The following is a 21,477-nucleotide window of genomic DNA, read 5'->3' as shown; positions in this document are numbered from 1 at the left end:
GGTTTATATAGTAAAATATTTATAAATTCTATATAATCAGAAATTTGATAATTTAATAAAAAAGGCACTCCTTATCCATGGGTTCTGCATGTAAAGATTCAACCAATCATGAAGTGAAAATATACTTGGCTGGGGTGTAATTAAATGGTCAAAGCAATTCCTTGCAGGCTGAGAGAGAACTTAAAGTGCTATTTACATAGCTTCTACATTTTGTTTACTATTATACGTACCGGTAATCTAGACATGATTTGAAGTATAAGGAAGGATGGATATAGACTGTATGTAAAATCTATGCCTTTTTAATGGATTTTGGTATGGTATGGGTTCTGGAACCAATCTCTCATAGGTACTTAGAGACAGCTGCATACCTATCCACCCCCTGCCTCTCAGTATTTGTTCTGTGTGATTTGCATGTTGTTATGACATCGGAAGCTAGGTCACCAATACTTCAAATGCCAGCAGAGTCTTCCATCATGGACAAGTTTCAACAGAGTTCTCAGCAAAAAGGCTAGAAAAAAGGCCTGGTAATTTGCTTCCCCCAACTAGCTAACGAAAACTCTATGTATCATAAAACATAGTGCCGGCAGAGTCAAGATCATTCGTTTGAATGACCATGAAGATGGTACAGGACCAGACAAGGTTTATAGTTAACGTTGCCACGAGTCGGGACGATTTGAAGGTCACTAATAATGTACACAAAATTGACTTGGTGGCAGTGAGTTTGAGTTTGAATCACATAGTGGAGCCCTGGTGGTGCTGTTAGGTAAGTGGTGGGCTGCTAACCACTAAGTTGGTACTTAGCTACTCTGGGAATGAGGCTATTTAGTTACATCCTTAGAATCTCTACATAGGGTCTCACTATAAGTCAGAATTGACTAGATGGCAGTGGGCTTGGTGGAAACAATATCTGTACCTATGTAAAATATTTTATTTGAAATAAATCTGGACATAATGTGGAGGTAGAAAACCCCATCTGTCGCCTGCAGAGTGGTTTATAACTGCCAACCTCGCAGTTAGCAGCTCACCGGTTACCACCACTGCCCCAAACCCACTGCCACTGTCTGTTCTGATTCATATAAACCTTATACAACATATTTACGGGAGCAGACAGCCTTTTTTTTCCCCCCTTAAACACCTGGTAGATTTGAACTGCTGACCTTAACCCTTAACCCTCGGGGCATACAACCACAGTGTACTAAGTTAAGGACAACAGAAAGTGGAATCATTGTTACGATTGACTCCATTACCTAGTTTACAGATATTCAAATTTGGACCATTAAATGTTAGTTTTTCTGGCCCGGACCACTGGGGATATCTCTTTTGTTTCCATTCCCCTGCAAGAATTCCTCCCCATGCCTTGTTTTTCGTGACCATGACCATTTGAAAAAGTACATGCAAATTATTTTGTAACTGGTTCCTCTGAGTCTGTCTGAGGTTTCCTGAGGATCCGGCTGAAGTTTGGGCAGGATTACTTCAGAACAGATTCGTGTTTTTCTTAGCACCTCATGAAGAGGCATATGATGTCCATTGTCTCAAAATGAAGCTGATTTTCATTTTACATAGTTAGAATAGCGCTCGCCATGTCCTTCCACTCTAAAGCTTCTTTTCGCCCATTGAAATAATAAGTATCACTTGAGTGTATCCGTTGAAACTAAGTAAATATTGAGGTTTGGGTCAAGGTGGCATCTCTGAAGTTTTCCCAATGCTCACAGCAGAGTTCGGCACAGCAGGCTTGCAGAACACATTGCTCCAGTGCTTGCCGGAGCCGATTTCCCTCAATTAGCATAATGCCGCCACGCAGTGAATGGCCACCCCCTTCCCGAGTAGTTTCTTTTATTTCAGACGCGGGCAGAGTGCGAGTTATCTGCTTGTGTCTTTAACAAAACTTGTGAGCTCACCTAGGGGAGGGAGGGGTGGGTTCTTGTTTTTCCTCACCAATAAAAGCTAGGCCTTGGCGATTGAAAACAGACGAAGTTACAGTTGCATTTGCATGCCTCCTCGGCCATTGCTGTTCCGGAACGTAGGGGCGGCGAGGCAGGCCGGGGCCGCCTTCTCCCCCGTTCTGAGGGCGCCCGGAGTGGCGGCGGACGCCGCTGGCCCGGCTACCTCGCGAAGGGCGACACGGTTGGCGGCCGGCGCTCGCGCTGCCGCGAGGTTAGGAAGAAGGTGGGGCGGGAATTCGAAAAGCGAACTCTCAGCTCCCGGCATTCCCCGTGGGCGGTGCTCCCCTTTGACCCTTCGCTCGCGTGCTACACATCCGGGCCTCTGTTACTAGTGAGGGGGAAGATGGCGGCCGCAACTGTGGTGGTTCCCGCAGAGTGGATAAAGAACTGGGAGAAATCAGGGAGAGGCGAATTGTGAGTGTCCGAGCCGGTGACAGGGGCTGATCTCGGCCGGGGCCGGGTGGCGGCCGCCGTCTCCAGTGTGGGGGGAGGCGACGGGGGGGGAAGATGCGCCCCCTCCCCCATCTGGGTGGCGGGCGTGGAGGGTTGGCTAGGAGTTTAGAACTCATTGAGGACAGGAGCTCCTAACCGCCGCCAACCACCTTCCTCCCTGCTCCCGACAGTCCTGCTGCCTATGGTAGCCCGTCTTCCTCCAGCCTCTTCGTAGAACTGTCTTGCCCTGCGAGTCCCCTAGCTCCTGCTCGATTTTGTTTTGTAGGGGGGGTCCCCCTTGTCCCTTGAGCTCACTTGGTTCCTTTCTCTTTTCCGGGCTGCCGGGGCTGTTCAAACTCTCCACCTCTCTCGCCCCCATATCTTCACTGCCACCGGTACGAGCCCGCAGCGGGGAGCCCGGAGCCGCCTCTGCCTGAAGTCCCACCAGGGTGAACCGTCCCGGACTCCTCACTGCCCGCCGCCGCGAAGCCTTGGGCATCGCGAAGAGCCCTGCTCGGTCCTCCGGGGCCGGCGGGGGGGAGCGGGGGGCGGCTTTTCTGACTGTCGCGGTGCTGCGGGCCGTGGCGACGTGTGGCAGGGATTCCCGCTGCCCTGGACGATCGGCCAGCATTTCTTTTGCTCCATCTTTTCACCTAGGAGCCTTTTCGGGTTGGATTCAACTTTCGTCATTCAGTGTTTCCTAAACCCCATTTTGTCCTGGGACTGCAACTCATGTTGGCAACTTTCCAAGCTTCTTGAGTTCCTAGGATAACATATTTCTTTGAAGCCATAAAACGTAGCACCCCCCCCCCCCACCTTATCAACACAGAAAGCAGTAATTTGCCCTACCTGTGGTTTCCTTACGCACAAGTCCAGCTCGCTAGCTCTCTTCTCTGTGTGACACTCCCCCCCCCCGGAGGGGAGACATTTTAAACAGTCAAAAGAAACCACGGGTTCTTAAAACGAGTTACTGAGTTTTAATGGTCATCGCTGAATTAATTGCCTTTAGAAGCTAAAACTAAACCCTGTATGAGCTTACCTCCAGTTAGCCAGTTTTTGTTTTTTGGTCGTAATTGTCCCGTCCCCCGCCTCCCCGGGCTTGTAGCCTCTTGAAGGTTGCTAGTGAGAAAGATCTTTGAAACTTTGTTGCCTGGAAGGAGATGCGGCGAAAGCTGGATCTTGTGCTTGAGATACAGGCCCTCAGCCCCGCCTCCCCGCCCTGGGCGTCCCTGAGTCTTGCCCCGGGAGCCCTAGGCTGGGATTGCTGGAGGGAGCCACTTAACTGGTTGAGTGACCTTGGTTCAGTTCCTTAACCACTTTGACTTTCCCCCTTGAGTAAATTGGGAATAATAGTACTCTATTCAGAAGAGTACTGAGAAGACCAAATGATAATCCTTGTAAAGCACTTGGCATATAGTAAGTGCTCTAGTGATAGCTATTAATAGTAATATTATTACTCCAACCTATAGTTGGTTAAACTTATCAGGACAGCTCTTGCACTTAAAGGCTATAGCACTCAGGTTCGCAATTACCAATTGGTCTTTGACTCGTTCATGTGTATTTACTTCGGTTCTCTAATGATTTGAGAGGCCCTTGAAGAGTAGGGAGTATGTCTCATATTTTGATTGGGCCCCGCCCCTCCTGCTCTGCCCCTCTAGCCTATGCTGAGTGCTTATTGGCTTAGTAAGGATAGAACTCTCTCTGACACAAATTCATTTTTAACTGCCATGAACATTTTTCTAAATTCGTAGAACAAGTAGCCAGCAATTAGCTGTTAAGTCCCCTGCGCGCAGGGAAGACGGGATGGATGTTACAAACGAAACCACCATCAGTTATGTTACACTAGGATAACCCAAAAGACTGGCGAATTACTTCCTGGTTTTGTTTACTCTTAAAGGCACCTCAGCTTTTTGGGGACTGCCATCTTTAGAGATGGTTTAGTTTTCTCCTGCCTGGTAATGGTTTGGACAGTTGTACTGTACTTGCTCCCACCTTCCACTTGAGTGGTAATTAGCAATAGGAGTTGGAAACTCAATTTACTGGTTATGTCTTGCTGGCAGCGGTTGGGGAAAGAACAGATTGATATTTGGAGGATGAAATACCCCCAAAATGGAATTTTGATCTCACTTTATGTATATTTACATGATCCATGGTCCTTGCCATTAGTTTCTGAGTTTTAAGAGCTTATTAAAAACTGTTGTTATGACTTTTCTTGTAGGGCTTATGAATCCAAGTGATAGCAAATCCAAATCTAGTCAGTTATATGATTGCATTCTGTTACAGAGTTTCAATGTGTTACTTGTGTAACATGGAATATTATAGTCAGGCTTTTTACCATCTAGTACTTGGTTTTCATGGTTTCCCTCTGAAACGTTGGTTGCATGTAGCTGAATTTATGAGTGTTTGTCATCTTGCTAAAGATAGATGGTTAGCATTTTCATTTCAATTTTACACCCCAGGCCGAAGGGACCAGATTTCAAGCAACAAAGGCGGGAAAAAAAATCATATCATCATGAATGAGGGGAGTGTGTGATGGGGACCCAATGCCCATCTGTAGACAACTGGACATCCCTTGCAGAGGGGTAGTGGGGAAGAGATGAGTCACTGAGGGTTCAGTGTAGCAACAATGAAACTCAAAACCTTCCTCTAGTTCGTAAATGCTTCTCTCCCCCCCCCCCCCAATTATCATGATCCCAATTCTACCTTGCAAACCTGGTTAGAGCAGAGGATGCACAGTGGTACAGTTGGGATCTGGAAACACAGGGAATCTAGGACAGATGAAACCCCTCAGGACCAATGGTGAGTGGCGACACCGGGAGGGAAGGGGGTGTAGAAAGGGGGAACTGATCTCAGGAATTTGTGTAACCTCCTCTCTGGGGGATGGGCAATGGGAAAGTGGGTGAAGGGAGATGCCGGACAGTGTAAGATAAGATAAAATAATAATTTATAAATTATTAAGGGTTCATGAGGGAGGGGGGAGCTGGGAGGGAGGGGAAGGGAAAAAAGGAAAATGAGCTTATTCCAGGAACCCAAGTGGAAGGCGAATTTTTAGAATGATGAGGGTAATGAATGTATAAGGGTGCTTTACTCAATTGATGTATGTATGGATTATGATAAGAGTTGTATGAGCCTCAATAAAATTATAAAGAACTCCAAAATTTAATAAATTAGATCACTATTAAAAAAATCTATTACAAAAAATCTATTGTACCCCCAAATCCTTTCCTTTGGCTGAAAACAGCATTTTTGAAGAGTAAAACAGCAAATGGAAATGTTAAAAATGAAGGTTATATGTCATTAAATTGTGAATGAGTTCATTTTTAGTTTTGACTTTTAGATACAATATTTAAAGTATCTACAGTGGATCTTCCTTTTTAAGGAGCTACATTAGCAGATATGCTTTAACTGGAATGAAAATGACCTTTTGTTTTTTATTTATTTTTGGGAAAATGACCATTTAAAACGATCTACATGTGACCTCCTCCCTGGGGGATGGACAACAGAAAAGTGGGTGAAGGGAGACATTGGACAGGTCAAGATATGACAAAATAATAATTTGTAAATTATCAAGGGTTCATGAGGGAGGAGGGAGTGGGGAAGGAGGGGCAAAAATGAGGACCTGATGCCAGGGGCTTAGGTGGAGAGCAAATGTTTTGAGAATGATGAGGGCAATGAATGTACCACAGTGCTTTACCCAGTTGATGTATGTATGGATTGTGATAAGAGTTGTATTAGAAAAAGAAAGATAGCAAAACAATAATACATTAATATACTAAATACAATAAACAATTGCTTAGTTATGAAAAAAATAAAACTATGATATAGCTGGTGATAGTGTTTATTTCTTGTCTGTCACCATCATATGTCTGTATTCTGGGGGTTGTAGTTAATTCCTAAAGCATTATGTTAAAAGTACCACACGAGATGGCATTTAGAAATTCACAGAGCACAAATTCCTAACTGTGCCCATGGAAAGGTCTTGGTTTTAAAAAGTAAGTTTTGATAAGTACTTAAGAGAATTAAAACCGTATTTTGCCCAACTGTATAGACCATCACATACTTGTTTCTCCAGAGGTGCTGTTTTTTTAAAAAATGATTTTATTGGGGGCTCTTACGCCTTTGTACATAGGTTGCCACCATCATTTCAAAACATTTTCTTTCTACTTGAGCCCTTGGTATCAACTCTTTTTTTCTCCTTGCACCCCTCGTGAACCCTTGATAAATTATAAAGTATTTTAATATCTTAAACTGCTGTCTCCCTTCACATTTGTTTTTTGATTGGTTTCCCCTTTCTCCCACTTTCCCCCCTCACCTTCAGCCTACCTTCATTGTATTGCTACTCCCATCAATAAATTACAGAACTCTTAACACGGTCTTTTTCCAGTGGTTGCAAAAATGCAAAGTCGACCTCCCCCAAAGTAATTGTTAGATCTACTCTTAGAAGTTTCACAGTGCAAACCCTTTCAAATTTTGCAGCGTACGCACAATATGGATTTAATCACAGTAATTTTGAAGCTAAGAGTCTTCATGTGTATGTTTTTCTGCTAACCTTGATTAATGAAATGAACTTGTTGGGAAAAAAAAGAGGACCTGATGCAAAGGGCTTAAGTGGAGAGCAAATGCCTTGAGAATGATTGGGGCAGGGAATGTATGGATGTGCTTTATACAATTGATGTATGTATATGTATGGATTGTGATAAGAGTTGTATGAGTCCCTAATAAAATGTAAAAAAAGAAAAAAAAAGAGTTGTACAAGTCCCAATAAAGTGATTTAAATAATAAAAAAAGAAAAAAAAAGAAATGAACTTGCATGTATTGGTAGATGCAGTAGCAGTCAGCTCAACACTTCTCTCTCATAGGCAACCTTACAGGAAGGTTCTGTTTCAAGCTTTTAAGCTGAAGATGCTCACCTCATGCAAATGCCTTAGTTCTGCTTTGAAACACATATATTTGTTGAGTATCATCCATTTGGCTGAAGAACTATTTTCTTCTAAAAAATCTACATATCCCTCCACACACACCTCTGGGGAAGAGCAACAGAAACCATAGGGGAAGGGAGACCGGTCCCTGTGAGATGTGAAAATAATAATAATTTATAGTCTATCCAGAGGTCACGAGGGTAGGGGGAGGGAGGGAAAAAAGAGGAGCTGATACCAAGGGCTCAATAGAAAGTAAATGTCTAGAAAAGAATGATGACAACATATGTACAAATATGCCTGATACAATTGATGTATGGATTGTGAGAAGAGTTGTAAGAACCCCCAATAAGATCTTTTAATAATAAAAAATAATAAATAGAATGCCTCAGAGCATAAAGAAGAAAAGTACATATCCCAATGAAATATTTTTGGTAGGCCCCAATTATCAGTAGTTCTAAATAAAGATAAGTTGCTAAATGTTTCGGTCTGCTAAATGTTTCTTCATCTATTCCATAATTTTTCTTTTTCAACAAGGCTGCAGAGGTCAGACATACCTCCTCTTGTCATCCTTCATTTATTCTATTCTTTCCCCCCTTATTTAATTGGGGGCTCATAACAATCCATGCATCAAGCACATTTAACCATATATTACCATCATAGTTTTCAAAGCATTTTCTTTCTACTTGAGCCCTTGGTAACAGCTCTTCTTTTTTCCCTCCCCCCCCCTAAATAATTTTTAAACTTTTTAGAACTTCTCTAAGTATATGTGGATATGCAATAAATGTCTGACAAGTTTTTGAAGGGAAGTATATTATTATTTATTTAAAATCATTTTATGGCGAGCTCTAACAGCTCTTATAACAATTGTATCAAGCACATTTGTACATACGTTGTCATCATTTTCAAAGCCTTTTCTTTCTACTTGAGCCCTTGGTTACAGCTACTCTTCACTCCTTTCCTCCCTCACCCTCCCACCCTAAATAATTAAAATATATATTTAGAACTTATCTAAATATATGTAGATATGCAATAAATGCCTGACCTGAAGTTTTTGGAGGGAAGTATATTATTATATTATATATTTTTAAGTATGTTTTATATATTTTCTGACTGCAGGTATAATGTGCTAAATGTGGCCTAAACTTCACTAGAAACCTTTGGTTGATGTCTTAGTCTTCAGACACCTGGCTTTTACTTATCTTGGCATTTAATTTCTCATTTGGAACTATAGTCACAAATGAAGTATAAGTCTTAGTCTGAGAAATGCATTCTACAGAAAATGTTGAAGCCATCTCAGGAGATTATCTAGGCTTTTACTTTGCTCAAAAATTTAAAATATTGTATAGTGCTTAAACATCTAAGGTATTGAGAGTGCTGTTGATGTGTTTGTGTCTTTTCCCACTCTTAAATACAGGAATTTCTCCCTTTTCCCATAAATGCGTGTTTTCTCAAGATAATGCTGCTTTGTCCCGGTGCTAATTCTTGTTGGTTATGCCTATGTTCTTACACTTAAAATAGAGGAAACACTTTGCTTAGCCAAATTTAGTCTTTTTATTTGTTTTTGAAGAAGCAAATGGACATCAGCCTTCTAAATGTGTAGCTAGCTTCAAAATGTTAAGCCTAATCAAGTAGTTGAAGCTTACGCGGTATTTCCTTTTTGTTGGAAAATGGGAGCAAGTAAGGTGGAATGCTAAAGACCCATGATAAGTATTCCCAAAATACTTCTGAAGGCCTTGGGAAGACTGCAGTCAGTCCTTTTATTTAGTTTTCAGTTTCACAGTTCTTTGACAAAAGAGATTCTGGCCTTGTTCTGAGGCACCTAGCACAGCATCCCCACAACACCACTGAAATGTTTTAAAAGTGGAAAAATGGTAAACTTAACTATTAATTGGAGGTTAGCAAGGGACTAAAATAATCCTTTGATTTTGAACTAAGGAGGAAGATATGGCTATATTTCGAGTCACATTAAAATGGTGGCAACCTGTTGGTGGTAATTTTGTTTGTTCTTTCTCTGTAATTTAGGCTAGGATACGAAAATGGTTTGATAAGGAAAATAGTAGCATTCAGAAATATGATTTCTTTAATATTTGATCTGTAGATTAGGGAGCAGAACACTGATAAATCCATTGATTGGAGGAAAACTCTTAGTGATTGGTTTTAGTTCCGTACCACTGAAGGAGAATGTTTTACACTAGATATAAGTATCTGTTATGCAAGTGAATTGCCTGATCTTAATAAGCCATCAGTGATTCCTTACATAATTTCAAAAAATCTTTGAGATGCAAATGAATAGCTCATGATGACATTATCGTCTGCATAGTAATGAATTTGTTTGTGGCCTTGTGACTGATAAGATAGATCTTTCAATTATTTCTTAAAATTATATAGCAATGGCTGTGCCATTAGATTGAGTTGGGCTGGAAATACTGATACACTAAGTTCGAAGGTTTATATCAAAAGATGTGTGCATTAAACTTATTAAAACAAATAGAAAAAGGAAGTTACTGGAACAGAGGAGGAAGCAAATAACATTCATCATAAGAAGGAATGGCTGGGTAACCTGGGTACATAAGACAAAGATGGAGTCGTTACTTGGTTCTGGTAAATTCTTCTCTCAAAGACAGTCTCTTGCTACTATGTTCTAAGGGGAAATGAACCTCGGGTCAGGAGGACCACAAAGTGCGGGAACTCTTCCAAACTTTTATTTTGAAAATGGACAGTCTTGATAGAGATGTTTACTCTCAAAAAGGAGCTAGGTAACATTTTAAAAAAAGCAGGTGTTTATATTCTTTAATGTTAGTATGAAGGAGATGATATTTCTATGTTGCCTATTAAAGGATAACTGATTTTAGTTTGCATCCTAGATGTGACTGAAAGGTCTGATGTGTTTTGAGGAATTAGAAATCTAATGAATGCTTAACCCATTGGAAAGCATACCATGTTCTCCAAGGAAGTAAGTGAAAGCACATGGGAATCAAACTTAAACCAATTTATTTTTACCATTTGAAAATTGCTCTCTGAAGAATTTTTCTTTTTTTTAAAAAATGAATTGGTCAAAAACCAATACTTGAAAAATGAGGTTTTAAAATGATTTAGGTTTAACTTAGTATTAACTCTCTGTTGGCAAGACCATTTTATTTCCTTGGTTTGGGAAATAGTGTTGTGAGACCTGCAAGTGAATTGTTGACGAGGAAAGTATCCCTTATTGACTTTTAACATCTTGTGGAGCATTGAAAATAAAAAGATACAGGTGAAATCCAGGGGCAGTGATAACCTGAAAAGTAAATATGTAACCTCTGTGGATGATTGTAATGTGGCAAAATATTCAGTCTCAGATGAGATATGTTATCAAATTCTATTACATCTTAAAATGATGTGCTTCTTTGACCATAGAAACGTGATGGCTATGCATAAAAGTTAAGGTATGTAAATAAATCCATTGGTCATTGTCTCATTTAATTTTCTTTAAGGACTTGTACAACTTGTAAGATTATTTTTTTATTGTGAAATTTAACCAAAAAAATACAGAAAAGTGCTCAGAGCTCAAATTGTGACATTCTAGTATGCAAAAGGCTATGGATGGTGATGGAAGCCCAAAATACATTTGTATGATCTCCACAGGACATACAGCTCCAGTGGTTTCCCTCTATCCATAATTGAGGGATGGAAATAGCCTGGTTATCAGAGAGCCTTGGAGAGATGACTATAGTAGATTAAAATGATAAATCTGATTTAAAAAAATACAGAAAAGTATGTAGAGCTCAAAGAATTTTGATTGTAAAATGCACAACCTTGTAACTTATCCAGGTCAACAAGCTAGACTAGTACCGTTGAATCCCCCATATGCCCTGCTTCCCCCCATCTCCCTAACCATTATCCCGGGTAACTATCAAATAATAGAATATGTATTCTATTGTATCTGGCTGCTTTTTTGTTCAACATTATGTCTTTAGGATCTATCTATCGCTTCACATACTTTTAGGTCTTTAATTTTCATAGAGACAAACTATGCCATTGTCTGTATCTTATGTTGATGAACTTTTTGAACGCCCTCTCCCAGTACTTTGAAATTGTTTAACTTCAGCTCCACTAGATACTGCCAAACTATTGCAATACCTACTCCCACCAGAAGTGTATGGAGAGTTCATCTTGTTCCACATCCTGACAAACTTGTGATAATGTCAGATTTAAAGGTTTTTGGCCTTAATTTGATAGGTCTGTTATAATACGTTATTGTGGTTATACTCATATTTTCATGAGCATCTTTCATATTATTGGCCATGTGGATTTCTAATTTCTTCGACTGTAAGGCCTCTTTATAGCTTTGGCAAGGCTGGGCAGCCATTCCTTCCATTATACATTGGGTTGCCATGAGTTGGGCCGATTCCTTGGCAGTTAATAGCTAGCTGTGTTGTCTGTATGGGAGCCCCTTGTTATACTAAACTAATTGCTGTACTATATCCAATTATCTTTTGGTATTTGACTTGCCTTTCCACTCTTGTAATAGTGACTTTTAAGGAACAAAATTACTTATTTGAATATAGTCAAATCAGTATTTTGATTTATTGCGAGTACTTTTGTGTTTAAGCCATCTTTCCCAATTTTAAGGCAACGAAGCTGTTGTCTTAAAATCTTCTGTAAATCATTCTTTTGCTTTTGAATCTTATGTCTTAGCTACTTGGTATTGATCTTTGTGTAGACTGTGAATTAAGGGTTTGCAATTTAAAGGGGCTTCATAAAGTTCATGGAAAAGTAAAAGATGAAATTTTTCCACGAACTTTTTGAGGCCCCTCGTGTTGTGGTTGAAATATTTGAAGATTTAGTCCCACACAGATAAAGCTAGTTGGCAAAGGGAGAATAATTATAGCATTTTAGATAATTGTGGGTATTGGCCTTTGATATCCCACCGACTTCAGTAAGTGGTTCTTAGTTTGCTGTGATGTTGGATCTGCAACCATATCAGTAGACTTGTTAAATTAAATTCCATTTGTCTCTCTCACACTTTGAATGGATTTCTTACAAAACCATGCATCATATTGGAATGGCATATACTGATGAGTTGGAAAATTGGCTCACTGACTTCTGTAGCTTCTTCCAAATACAGTTGCCCCTGTGTGTGGTGGTGGTGGTGGGGTGCGGGTGGGAGTGGGTGTGGGGCATTAGTTCCAAGTCCCCCATGGATACTAGAATCTGCAGATGCTCAAGTCCATTATATAAAATGACCTAGTATTTGTATATACATATATACATCCTTCTGTATACTTTAAGTCATCTCTAGGTTATATAATATAGAATATAATATAAATGTTTTATAAATAACACTTTATACTCCCTTTTAGCCTCCTTCCCCTAATAGTTTTGGTCCATAATTGGATGATACAGGACTCATGGATATAGAGCCAACTCTCTTGGCATATACTTCACAGGATATTAAAAACCACATTTTAAAATACCACCAAACTAATCAGGAAAATCTATGACTTGGGAAATAGGCCCATTGTAGCAGATATAAATTTTCCAAAATTTTAATTTTTGCTTGAAAGCTTAAAATTTATCATTGGCTTCCTTGAAATGGCAGACTCACTTGGTTCAATTTTGAGAAGATTTCTGTCAGACACCTGTTTGTCAATTGTTCTTTCAAGTGATAATGGTATTCCATGAAAAAATGATTAGTCCAGCGCACAGTTGCAAGTGGCACAAATTCTATTCCTGGAGATGACCATAGTATTTTGGTGTGTGATAGGAATACTTTGTGTGTACTTTGCTTTCATCACACACGAAAAAAGACCTGTTCTTTATTTTATTTTATTAAAAAAATTTTTTTTAAGACCTGTTCTTTAAAAGAAAGTTCTCAATAAGGCTCAGAATTTAGTAGTTTTTACTGCTTCGTCAAGGGCATTCTTGCTTGAGAGTAGCTTTTGTTTACTGAGAGTACATGGCCATGATTCAGTTTAGTGACATCTGCAGTGAGATTCGCTTTTATTTTTGAGTTCCTGGTTGTGAAGAGTAGAATAAGATATTGGGTGCTATTGCATTGATACATGCTGACTGTCAGCAGTTTGACCTTCCTTTGCTTTTGCACTATGTGTGCAAACGTCACTACAGTGAAAAGGGCAAGTGAAGTCTCAGTGTTACTCTGTATAAATCTAGTTTTGACCTTGCAGATCCTTTGAAAGAATCTCAGGGACCAAGGGTTTTTAAATTTTTTATTTTGGGGGGACCAAGGGTTTTTGAACTACAAACTAGAAGCCTTTAAAAAAACTTGTATATTTTCTCTTTCCTTTTCCTACTTGGGGAGATTTGGCTTTGTGTTCGAGGATCTTTTTGTGGTCTTTGTCCAGTTTAGCCTAGCGAGAGCCACCTTGATGGGGCGATTGCCCTCAAGGACAGTTGTGCTGTTACCTTTATCTCGCTGCACCTGTTCTGTGTAGATGACCCATTTCTTCCTGTAAACCTGGATCACGTTGCCAATTTGCTGACCTTTGTAGTGTCCTCGCACAACCTGAACTTTATCATTCTTATGGATCAAACATCGTATTTCTGCCGTAGTTCCTTGGAAAGAGGGGAAAGCATAATCTTCCTGTAAACATGGCAAGGTATAGCCAAAGTGCCTCTTCGGTTTTTGTGCCGGTCCAAAACCACAAAGGGATTGAACTTCATTTTGGCTGCTTGCCGCTTCAGCGATGGCTCCCAAAGGGGCTCCCAAAGGGAACTTCTTTATTGAAGATGTTCTGTAAGCATTTATTTTGGTGTTTGTTGGTGGAGAACTCTCAAATTTTGTCTGGGTGGAATTCATTCTTATGCTTTTTCTTGGAGCTATTTTGTTTGAGTATATTTTTAGATCAGCATTCTTGATTTCAGCATCTTGCATGCATCTTTCAGCCATCTCTGGAAGTCAGAGTCCTTGTTGAGAAGTCATAGGATCTCTGAAGCCAATCTTATCTTATTTTTGAAGGGTTTTGTTTTTCATTTTCTGTAGCTTAACCCAGAGGTTCCCAGATAAGGATTTAACTTCAGTTCTGGAAAAAGATACTTGGCCATTATGTCTGCAAATACTGCTTTTGTCCTGTTCTTTTTTTGTAATTCCAGTTAAGCATCTATCTTTTCACTGCATGCTTTTTTTGCTGTATTAATCTCATGAAGGAATACAGGAATGTGTTACCTACTATTGCACTTTTTGATTTGGATATTATGTATGCACTATTAAAACCTTACGTGAACCTACTCATTTTGGGAAAAAAATCACGATAACATGAAAAAGTAGAATAGTTTCCCATTGAAATCATCACCTAGCTTCAAATGTTAGCAACTCTTGGGTAATCTGGCTTTAACTTTAATCCTATCCATTTCTTAATCCTTTGTATTCCTCCCTCCATGAATTATTGTAAAAACTAAATTTTAGATACTTAGTATTTCATCTGTGACCCTTTGAGTATATCTTTCAAAGATAAAATATTCCAATTGTTGTCTGGTGAATTAGATTTTTAAGTAGTTTCTGGTCTGGAAACAAAGATCCAAATAAAGATCCATACATGCTGACTGATATGTCTCTTAGGCCTCTTTAACCTGGGGATCCCTCCCCTGGACTATCCTTTGTTTTCACTTGCTGGGAATTTTGTCCTGTAGAGTGCCATAGCCCGGATTTTGCAGCCTGCATCTCCATGCCATCATCTAATACTGTTCATCTGTCTTTTATATTTTCTGTAAATTATTGAAGCTCTCAATGACTTTATCAGATTAGATTCTGTTTTTTTAAGTAACCAACTTCATAGGTGGGTAGTGTGTGCTTTCATTAGAATCAAGAGGCACATAAAGTGTGTCTCTTGTGATACGGATAGCTATGATCAGTGCCTAATTGATTCTTTAATTCATTAGAAATCTTAAGATGGTGACATTCTAATTATTATTTATCAGTTGACATACTTATCAGTAGATAAGGAAATTTCTTATCTACTCTTAGAGCTACCTAGCAGTATAGTTCATCTGCAAAAGGCACAACAGATGCTTGGGTTTTCTCTCTTGTTTCCCCCCATTTACTTACCATTTTAAAAGTAATAATTTGATTTACCAGGTTCTTTCATTTTTGACCAATTAAGGCTTTTGGGTTTGTTTTAGTGTCATTATAAATGAATGGATTTAAATTATTTGATACATTTCCAAGTACTCTTTAATTGATATAATTGCTTTATAAGAATCATCTATTGTTACAATCAGCAGTTAATATAGGTTATTTCTGTTTTATTCTAGTTTGCATTTATGTCGAGTTTTCAGTGAAAATAAAAGCCACGATAGTTCAACTTATAGAGGTAAGCTATTATTTGTAACTCAACTGAAAATTAATAGATATCTTGTTACCCATTTGTTAGAATCGAAAAGAAAAGCTATGGTTCATAATATGTAAAGCTTTAAAATGTGTGTACTACTGTCAGAGTTAAAACTATAGTCATAGTAAGACCATACATCTCTGTATACAGATATTATTTAACCTGCTTTGTAGCTAATATTGCTTGATTTTTATAATTGACAATGAATATTTAGTTGAATTTCACCAGTTGTAAGAATGTATTAAAAATTGCATAGCTTAGCTATCAATCGTAAATGGAAAAGAAAAGCTAGCACGGAAAGAAAACTACCCTGATCTTGTTTGCACTAGAACATTTTCCAGAAACCAAGGTTCGGTGTTTTTCCTAAAGCTGGTTATGTTTAGTTGGTATCTGGGGATCTTATTAAAGAAGTTGTCATGGAAAATGTTAAAAGCAAGGCAGTTGTTTACTGCATATCACAAATACAGTTTATTAAGTAAAATGTTATAATTAAACAGCATCTAAACTTCCACTTATTCTAGTTTTAAAGAATTTTAACACTTAACTTCCATTAGTTTAAAATGAAGTAGACGAATTGAGAACAGGGAGGTTGAAAATCAAGAGCAGTCATGTGTAAAGCTTTTCCATGTGAGGTGGCTCTCATTGGGCGTAGAACTCATACCTTTGTTTGGTCTGGAAAGTAGACTTTTGTAACCAGTACTCTAATTTAAACCAAACATCATTAGCTATAACTTATTACAATTATTAAAATTAGACCTTTGTGAATAGAAGATTAATTACAGGAGTTTTATTCTGTAGCTAAGTTTCTTTTTGTTTTATTAAACATTGCATATTGCTTTACCTATGAGAGGTTATTTTACTCTTTTTAAAGATCATTTGGATATTTGGGTCTAAAGCATTTTTTAGCAAAAAAAAGTTTGTTCTGACTTTTGTGTAAGACTCAAGGTTAACAGCCACCTGCTCCCAAAGAGAAATTCCTTACAAATCCAGCTTACAGAATTGTGTGATCATTTATAAGGATTTCTGAGAGTGCTGTAATTGAATAAGTCCGAGGACTGTTACATGTAACAAAATACTCACTTGTAAAAAGACTTGGATAGTTTGTTACTTTGTTTTCCCTTTCCATGTTTACAATATGTTCTTAACTCCCAAGTTAACTTTGATATTGTTAGCTATTGAAATCTTTAAGTGGCGTGGCTCAAGTAAGAAAAAGAAATCTCCAAAAATTTAGTGGCAGAACAGTGGACAATTCCTTTCGTTTTACATACTGTTGTGTGGGTCTGAGGTTATTATTAATTTGGCTTCATTGGCAGAATTGTTCTCCTTCTCTTGCCCCCCACCTGCTTCCTTTACACATGATTTTTGCCAACAATCGAGCTTTGATCTGAGAGCCCAGTTGATAATCCATGGCAGGAAATTGAACTGAATGTCATTTTTTCCCGAATCTTCTTTATTTTACTTTAAGGTTGAGTTTGGTTAGTATTTCTTGTGTCCTTTACCTTTTTGCTCAAATAAGCTCAGTTCATTTCAGACCAGCAGTTTCCCTATTTCTGTAGATTAAGTGTTTGTTTCTAGGAGTTCTTAACCCCAGACTTGGACATTTAACGCACTTGTAAAATCAGGACTGTATTTTGCTACTTTGTGGATTACAATGTGACTGTATTGTATATCACCTTAGTGTCAGCAAAATGAGCCTGGCTAGTTGTTCTCTATTTTAATCGCCTTCTGTGCTTAAGATTAGAATTCCCTCAGCCCCAATGAGCACTAGAGGACATATTCTTATGGGAATTTAGGTTATGCTGATCCACTGTTTTTTTCCTTATGAAATTTATTGCTTTTAAAATACAACAAAAAAAAATACAACCTTAGGTATCTGGATAATTTAAATAAGTATTATTATAAAGTATTTCATTAATAGAAAGTGTGAAGTTAATCTTGTATTCTTTTATACCCAAAAGTAGAACTTCTTCCTTTGCATTTTAGTTTTTATATGTATTTTAATTTATAAGCTTAATGAAGGCATCGCTGTGAGAAATGCAGAATATAATAAGGAATTGAGATAATACGATCTTTTTAGCAAGTGATATATATTAGACAAGTAGATTTCACTGTCAATTTTTTTTCTTTTTCAAAATATTATTTTCCTTGGTTAGAGGGGATTGATAACATTTTGATTTCTATTCTGTTCTCTTTAGTGACTAATTGTTAAACCATGGTAGATTTTGAAATATTTTACCCTCAGAGATTTTTTATTCCCTCAAAAAGGTAATTATAGATAGACTTTGTTTTATGATAGTGACTTTTGAGCTACTTGTTTTCCCACCTTTAGTGGGAAGAACCCTGTAACATTTTTAGTTTTGGGGGTGCTAAAGTTCAAGATGGCTGGAAGGAGGTGTTCATCTGGTCATTAACCCCTTTCTCCAAGTTCCTCTCCAGGGGATGAGGTACAATTAATAGTACCTGTGGCCACTTGTAGTTAATCAGTTTTATAGAACTGCCAATTGGTATTTTTTTAGTTTGAATGTTGATGGACAAAGAGATTTCAATTCGGAAAATTTCTCTGATAGTATATAGAGAAAACACTGCGTTACATTATCATTGTAGCCCTGAGAGTGTATTAACTAAAATCTAAATGTGTAATTTTGGAAAAGAAATTTGTGAAATCTCCTGGTAACAGAAATGGTGAATTCAATTTGTATCCACTTGCTGGACTTCTATGCAGTTATTAAAAATAATTATGGAGAATTTGGCTCTATGAAGAAAAATGCTTTTAAAAGTGGAGGAAATCAGACTACCAAATGATGCACAACTGTGAATGCAAACCTGTAGCCACGGAAAGGAATGCTTTGGGTGACAGCAGTGGAATCATGGTTGACTTCTTATCATTTAGGGTTGTGTTTTTGTGAATATAAGAGAGAGGACTATGTTAGAAGGAAGCATTAACAGTATAAATATATGTATTTTTAATCATTTGATGTTTATAATAACTCAGAGAAATGGGGAATACATAGATTTTTCCATAAAGAGCCTGTCTTTCAATTATTTTTTATTCTCAACAGATTTCCAGCAAGCTCTCTATGAGTTATCATATCACGTCATTAAGGGAAATCTAAAACATGAACAAGCATCTAATGTTCTTAATGACATTAGTGTAAGTATCTGTCTTATATACACATAAATATATAAATGTCACATCTTTTTGGTCTTGATGTAGTGTGCATATCATTCTCATTTCACTTTATTAATAATTACAATAGTGAATACTTTAAGGCAATATTGGTAAATCATTTTGAGTAGATAGAAATGAAGATATTTTTGCTTTTTTGTCAAGTTGTGAGCAAAGCAAAAAAAATAGTAGGTAAGCTGGGGCTGGGGAACCTTCATTGTAATGACATCAAGGGTAGTCTTAATAAAACATTTTCACCCTGAAAAAGAAATTAGCTGGAACATTTTTCTCCCACAATAGCATATTTAAAGATCATTTTATTGGGCACTCTTAAAGTTTATATAACAATCCATACATCAGTTGTATCAAGCATATTTGTACATATGTTGCCATCATTTTCTAAACATTTACTTTCTATTTGAACCTTGGCATCAGCTCACGATAGCATATTGAAGTAACTTTTATTTGTGCTTATGTTTGGAAATTAAATACATTTAAAAAATTGAGATTTGAATAATTTTGAATTAACGTTTCACTGCGTATAACATCCATTTTCTGCTAGTTTTCATCCTTTTGCTCTTTGTCCTAGAAATAACTTAGGTTTTTCACAATCTGAATTAGATGGTGGGCTCCACAAGTCAGTGGTTGTTTATTGTAAATCGGCAGTTAAATGGAATTTACAGTGGTTACGTGTTGGGCTGCTATCTGCGTGGTCGGTCTTTCAAAATCACCCACAAATCTGTGGGAGAAAGACTATAAACAATTACAGTGTTCGAAACCCACAGGAGGCACTATGAATTAGCATTTATTCCACGGGAGTGAGGTTGGTTTTTTGGTGCTTTAAGAAACAAAACAAAGCACATTTGAATCTATTAGTAGTCAGGGCTTTCTATATTTATATTTTTAAAAATTCTGCTTACTGGAGAGCAGCTTTTATAATCACTACAATTGAGGTGCAGCGTGGGGCTTGAAACTGAAATCTGATCGCCAATTACGGTTCTTTCATTCTGTAAATTGGTTGTCAATATAGGTTTCAGCTTATTTATAGAATCTAATTCTTTGTCATTTACCAAAAATGTAAAGTCCAGATAAACTTTTATGGTTGCCTATTCACTTCTTAAACTTTCACTTTTTAAAATTGTTTTTGAAGTCCTTGGTGCTGTGTTTATACGTATCTCTGCAGCCAAGTACCTTGGTCATGACTTTCTCATAAACTCCCCAAACCAAACTCTCTCCCATGGAGCCAATGCTGACTCATTGTGGCCCCCTGTGAGCTTCTGAGATTGTAACTGTTAACAGGAATAGAGAGCCCAGTTTTTTTCCTCCGAGGTTTTGAACTGCCGACCATGCGGAATGCAGCCCAATGCATAACCACTACACTTCCAGGGCTCCACATAGTACTATATACTGTCCTGTATTTTAGCCACAGAAGCTTATCATGTATGGTATCTTGTAGCTGCTGTTTTTTTCCTTCAGAATTATACTTCTTTTAGTCTCTGAAAATAGGTTAATTTGGCGTTTGGCATAGTGTCTGAAAGCTACTAATTTCTATAATTGAACTATGTTCCTTCCTAATGGAAAGTGAGTTTACAATTGGGGACGGAGGTGGGAAGCCTGGAGGAAAGTCTTGAATAAATGCTGGGTCAGCATCTTCAATGACTGTAAGCATTAATGAATTAAAAAATATATTTTTTATGGGACATTTATAACTTGTATTTTTTAGATCTTTTTCTTTCATAGATCATTGTTTAGGCATGAGCATAACTTTTTAGGATTGAGATGGAAAAATAGGCCATTTTTAACAGTCTAGCTTTAGGTATGAGGTGCTCTAAAATCTAGTGGTTTCTAATATAAAACTTTACTGGAAAACTATTTACTTGTACTTTTTAATATTTCTTGTGATACTTAATTTAGGTTTATGTTTTTCATCAGGTTTTTCCTGGTAGATAGTTAACCATGTTATCTCAACATCTAGCTCGATTTTTCTCTGGTATGAAGCTTCCGTCAAAGAATTTTAAGAATGATGTTGGGCTTTTGTTTATTTTAAGTTTTACTGAAAAGTGGTATTTTGAAACCATAATACTTGCTTGGTATACTACTCTGCTATTAACCATGAATTTTTCATAATATTTTTAAAACTAGGAGATTCGTGATGATATGCCCTCCATTCTTGCTGATGTATTCTGCATATTAGGTAGGTATTAGCCTTATTTTACATGTTAAAGAGTTATTTGATAAACTAACACTTCCTTTTAAACTAAGATTTTTCTGCAAATTGAAGAATATACATATGCATAAATATTTTACTTCATAGAGAATATAGTATTGTAAATAGAAGGTCAGTACTAGTCACTTTATTTAACTTCATATTGTAATTCAAGTGGTTTGGGATTTTAACAAAATATGTAAAACTGAGCTAAATTAAATACTTTCACTTAAAGAAGACTGTCTCTTTGGTGCTGAGTTAGCCTATGTTATTGAGATTAGAGTAACAAAATATTCAGTGCAGCTTATCAGTGAAGTGTCATAATCTTAAATCTAGGAAATTCAAGAGATAACCACAGTTATCATTTGACTTAGAACAAAAGGTAGACTTAATAAAAAGCACAGATTTTTAAAAATTATATTGCAAATTTCTTTATTTTTAGGTCTGGATTAAAATAACTGTAAGCATAGTTTTTCCCATCAGTGTT

At 37.6% G+C, this 21,477-nt stretch overlaps 1 protein-coding gene across 9 annotated transcripts in view; it reads left to right on the top strand.

Moving 5' to 3' along the window:
• The first annotated feature begins 2,218 nt into the window (after window positions 1-2,218).
• THOC2 (THO complex subunit 2) overlaps window positions 2,219-21,477 on the top strand; it is a 110,745-nt gene continuing 91,486 nt past the window's right edge. For all 9 annotated transcript variants that reach the window (XM_075539318.1, XM_075539317.1, XM_075539316.1 and 6 more), the window contains exons 1-4: window positions 2,219-2,357; window positions 15,542-15,600; window positions 18,678-18,769; window positions 20,927-20,978. In XM_075539318.1, coding sequence (XP_075395433.1) covers window positions 2,287-2,357; window positions 15,542-15,600; window positions 18,678-18,769; window positions 20,927-20,978 — 274 coding nt within the window. In that variant the 5' untranslated portion in view covers window positions 2,219-2,286. The remainder of the gene's footprint in view (window positions 2,358-15,541; window positions 15,601-18,677; window positions 18,770-20,926; window positions 20,979-21,477) is intronic.

Source organism: Tenrec ecaudatus, chromosome X (genome assembly GCF_050624435.1).
Source record: "Tenrec ecaudatus isolate mTenEca1 chromosome X, mTenEca1.hap1, whole genome shotgun sequence".
In the NCBI taxonomy this organism is placed as follows: domain Eukaryota; kingdom Metazoa; phylum Chordata; class Mammalia; order Afrosoricida; family Tenrecidae; genus Tenrec; species Tenrec ecaudatus.
Note: the sequence above shows the minus strand (reverse complement) of the source record. Positions and strands in the feature narration are given on the sequence as shown.